Source organism: Phaethon lepturus, unplaced genomic scaffold (genome assembly GCF_000687285.1).
Source record: "Phaethon lepturus isolate BGI_N335 unplaced genomic scaffold, ASM68728v1 scaffold54622, whole genome shotgun sequence".
Lineage (NCBI taxonomy): Eukaryota > Metazoa > Chordata > Aves > Phaethontiformes > Phaethontidae > Phaethon > Phaethon lepturus.
In genome coordinates this window covers 7,129-10,520 of record NW_010523690.1, presented here as the reverse complement: position 1 = coordinate 10,520, position 3,392 = coordinate 7,129, and the positions used below count along the sequence as shown (strand labels likewise).

The 3,392-nt window shown below is 39.8% G+C and overlaps 1 protein-coding gene across 1 annotated transcript; it reads left to right on the top strand.

Annotated features, from left to right (window-relative positions):
• The first annotated feature begins 465 nt into the window (after positions 1-465).
• LYRM5 (LYR motif containing 5) lies at positions 466-887 on the top strand. The gene is made up of 2 exons (XM_010282173.1): positions 466-564; positions 669-887. Exons 1-2 carry the CDS (start codon positions 520-522, stop codon positions 882-884), a joined length of 261 nt encoding a protein of 86 aa, XP_010280475.1. The 5' UTR covers positions 466-519; the 3' UTR covers positions 885-887.
• The last annotated feature ends 2,505 nt before the right edge of the window (positions 888-3,392 follow it).

Here is a 3,392-nt window from a genome sequence, read left to right as displayed (position 1 = left end):
AAAAGCAAGCGATATTTATGAACGCGAAGGAATTCCTGTGGTTTTATTATTTTTATATATATATATTTACCACTGTACATATATACACGTATGCACATAGATACAAACGCTGCCGTCGCAGACCACCGAGGAAGCAGCAGCCAGGCTAGCAGCCCGGTGGAGAGCCACAAGCACGTAAGGAAGCAGCCGACGAAGATAAACGAGCATGACAGTAGTGGCGAGGTTTTGGAGGGGCCCTGTGTTGCGTTTGAGATGAGGACAGATGGAAGGGGAGAAGAGAGGGAGAAACTAGGCAGACATTAAAAGGAAAAGAAGCCAAAAGCAGAAGAGAGCGAGCAGAACCAGACAATAACAGGGCTAGAGCAAAGTGGGCTACTGTAAGGTAATGTGTGGTGAGAAGCTGTGGAGGATGAGGCTGGGATTTACTGACTCCCGTGGAAGGCTAATGTCAAACATTATTCTTCAGGTAAAAAAAAAAAAAAAATCAGAGGAGAATAAAGAGTTCACTGAAATGTGAGAATGGCCAATTCTTTAAGAGGTGAAGTGTTGAATCTGTACAAAAATGTAAGTGTCTTAAACTTCATGAGCACTTTCCTTAACTAGACAAAACCTTTTCATTGCACACTTGATGTATTAAAAAAAAAAATCTTCTCTTTTTTTTCTTCAAGCTGCTGCACCTTGGAAGGGAGTATCCCAAAGGAGCAGACTACTTTAGAAGCCGTTTGAAGGCAGCTTTTCTAAAAAATAAAGATGTGAAAGATCCTGAAAAAATTAAGCAGCTAATTGCACGAGGAGAATTTGTTATAAAAGAGCTGGAGGCTTTGTACTTCCTCAGAAAATACAGAGCTCTGAAGCAGCGCTACTACAGTGATGACAATCAGTAACTGGTATTAATGACTTTACATGTAACAATACAAATCGATAAAAATAAACAATAAAAGAGCTGTAACCTCCAAAGAAACGAAATGTAAATCCTTCCAACCTATCTAAAGTACAAACTAGGACTTGGCTTCCCCTTAAGTAGTTGCTTGAAGGATTTGGGGTTTGTATTGTATGAGTAACAGGTTTTTCCTCAACTACTTTTGACCTCCTTGAACTGAAGCTTCAGTTATGAAACAATTTTGCAGTAAATAGTGGTAATATAATTCTGTTCTGCTTCATTTCGATATAGATGTTGAACAGAGAGTTCTTCTTACCTGATAGCTGTGTGTTTGAACAACGATTCAAGGTGCTACAGTTCTCTTGTTACTTAGAAGATTAATCTGATCTTCCGCATCTAATGATTCATTTCCATTGCAAATGAGCACTGTCTCAAAAGTAAATTCTTAAAGCTGTTTGTTAACTACATCCGCTTAAAGTGCAAGAGTCACACTGGCAGGCTGGCAGAGGCGCTGCCTGTGTTAGTAAGACAACTACAGCGTGAGGAAAGGGGTGAATTTGAACAGTGGTTTAAGCACTTAGAACCCAAAGGCAATTGCTGCTACTACTAGTTTCCAATGCTGTGTAAGTAAGTGCTGTAGCAGGAATATAGAACTTGATCTTTTCCCCTGGCAGAGAAGTTTGACCATGGGTGTTTGCTCCGTGGCTAACTCCGTAGACCTCGGCTTGGCTAGCACAAGCGTGCGCCAGAGCTGATGCTCTGTACAGACTAGGGTTGGTTGGTGTTTCCACTCCCCCCTCCCCCAAGAAGTAAGTGACACCTGGAGGTAGAACAGAAATAATGTTTGAAATACAGGTCAGTAATTGCTGCAGTAGAACTGTTGGCAGTAGCAAGTCTTCACACATGTAAATTACAGAATAAAGAAAAAGATGGCAAATTAGACAGTACGCTACCTCGTGATGAAGTGTGCTGCAGTTTCTAGCATCACACTGATGTGGAACAGAGTCCTTCCACATCAGCTTAACTCCTCTACAATTGCAGTTAAACCTGTTCTGAACTAATACCCCTACATACAAAATTTAACCTGCCCTCCTCAATAACTGATAAAAGATTAACCAGACAAGGTAACAAAGGGCCGAAGTGTGAGTTTACAGAACAGTACCAGTTTCACACTTTTTCCCCATAGGACACAATGGATACTAAAGCATGTCTTCCATATTCTCTAAGCTTATGGAAGGCATTTGATAGAAGAAAACACACTTGCACCTGGGAATGAACACAGAATAACTATGCAGAGTATTTTAGACTAATTCACATCAAGTCTGCTGCTGGACCAGTGAAAACAAGGCCTCCGGGGCATGACTGGGGATAGCACAGGCCAAGCTGCCTGCACTAGTGAAGGAGAAGCACAACCTCACCTGAAGCGCGGCTCTGCTCACCGCAGGGCACAGAATGCAAAAGCGGCACGGACCAGAGGAGATGGGTCGGTACAATAAAGCATTTTGTCAAAGTGCAGCAGCACCCCCTCTCAGAGGGAGGGAACAGCAGCAGGCAAAGACAACAGCTTTGTGACAGGCAATGGAAGTACAAGGAATAAACCGAGAACAGCTGCTAAACACGTGCAATTCATGGGATGCACCATTCCAGAGGTGAGGCACTGAAATTTCTCAGAGAGAAAAAGCAAACTGGGACAGAAACTCACAATAACTATTTTTTATTACATTACAATAAATAGGAGCAGTACAGTTTGACAAAAAAATGACGAATTCCAGATCACCTCACAGCACATACTCCTAAAAAACATTAAAAATTTTTAAAACAAACAGTGGTCTTTTGTTTTTTTAACTTAATGTCTGGTATGACCAACATTCTTAGGTCACGCAACCAAATGATGGAAAAACTGGATCACACTGCATATGTTCCACATCAAATAAAGCACAATGTACAAAATGTGCATGTTTCAGTTTACACTATACAAAAATAGTTAAAATACATTCCAGGTAAACATATTACATTAAGAAGTCATTCTAGTAAGAAGTTGGCACTCAAGAGGAAAAAGCAGAAGTATTTTCAACATGAAAACACAAGACAGTGGAATAAAGAAATGTTAGGAAAGATTTACCATCTGTGTAGCTTTATGTAAACTTGAGACAAAATGATTTCTTTACAGTTTGATGGTCTTTGAAGGTAATAATTCTATTGCTTCATAGTATAGACAAGAGCAGAAGATTGTGTGTCAGTATCTACCCATTACAGAGATCCTGTTATTGTAACAAAATCTATACAGTGAAACTTTTTTTTAAGTTAGCAAAAATTTTAGGGCAATAAGACTGGTCAAAAGAATTAAATTTCAGTTTTGAGAAAACCAATAATAAAAGTTGTTTACCAGAGTTACATAAAGCTACTGTAAGAAGGTGTTACTCCCTGACACATGGCAATTTAATGTATTAATGCAGTGATTCACATGTTCATTTAGTAGTTGCTATCAAAACAGACAGCATCCAGGTTATGT

What these genes read in the sequence shown, in the direction of transcription:
- LYRM5 (XM_010282173.1), top strand. Translation starts at nt 520, where the DNA reads ATGGCCAATTCTTTAAGAGGTGAAGTGTTGAATCTGTACAAAAAT. An exon ending in TGTTGAATCTGTACAAAAAT is followed by an intron (nt 565 to 668) that starts GTAAGTGTCTTA and finishes TTTTTCTTCAAG; the next exon opens with CTGCTGCACCTTGGAAGGGA.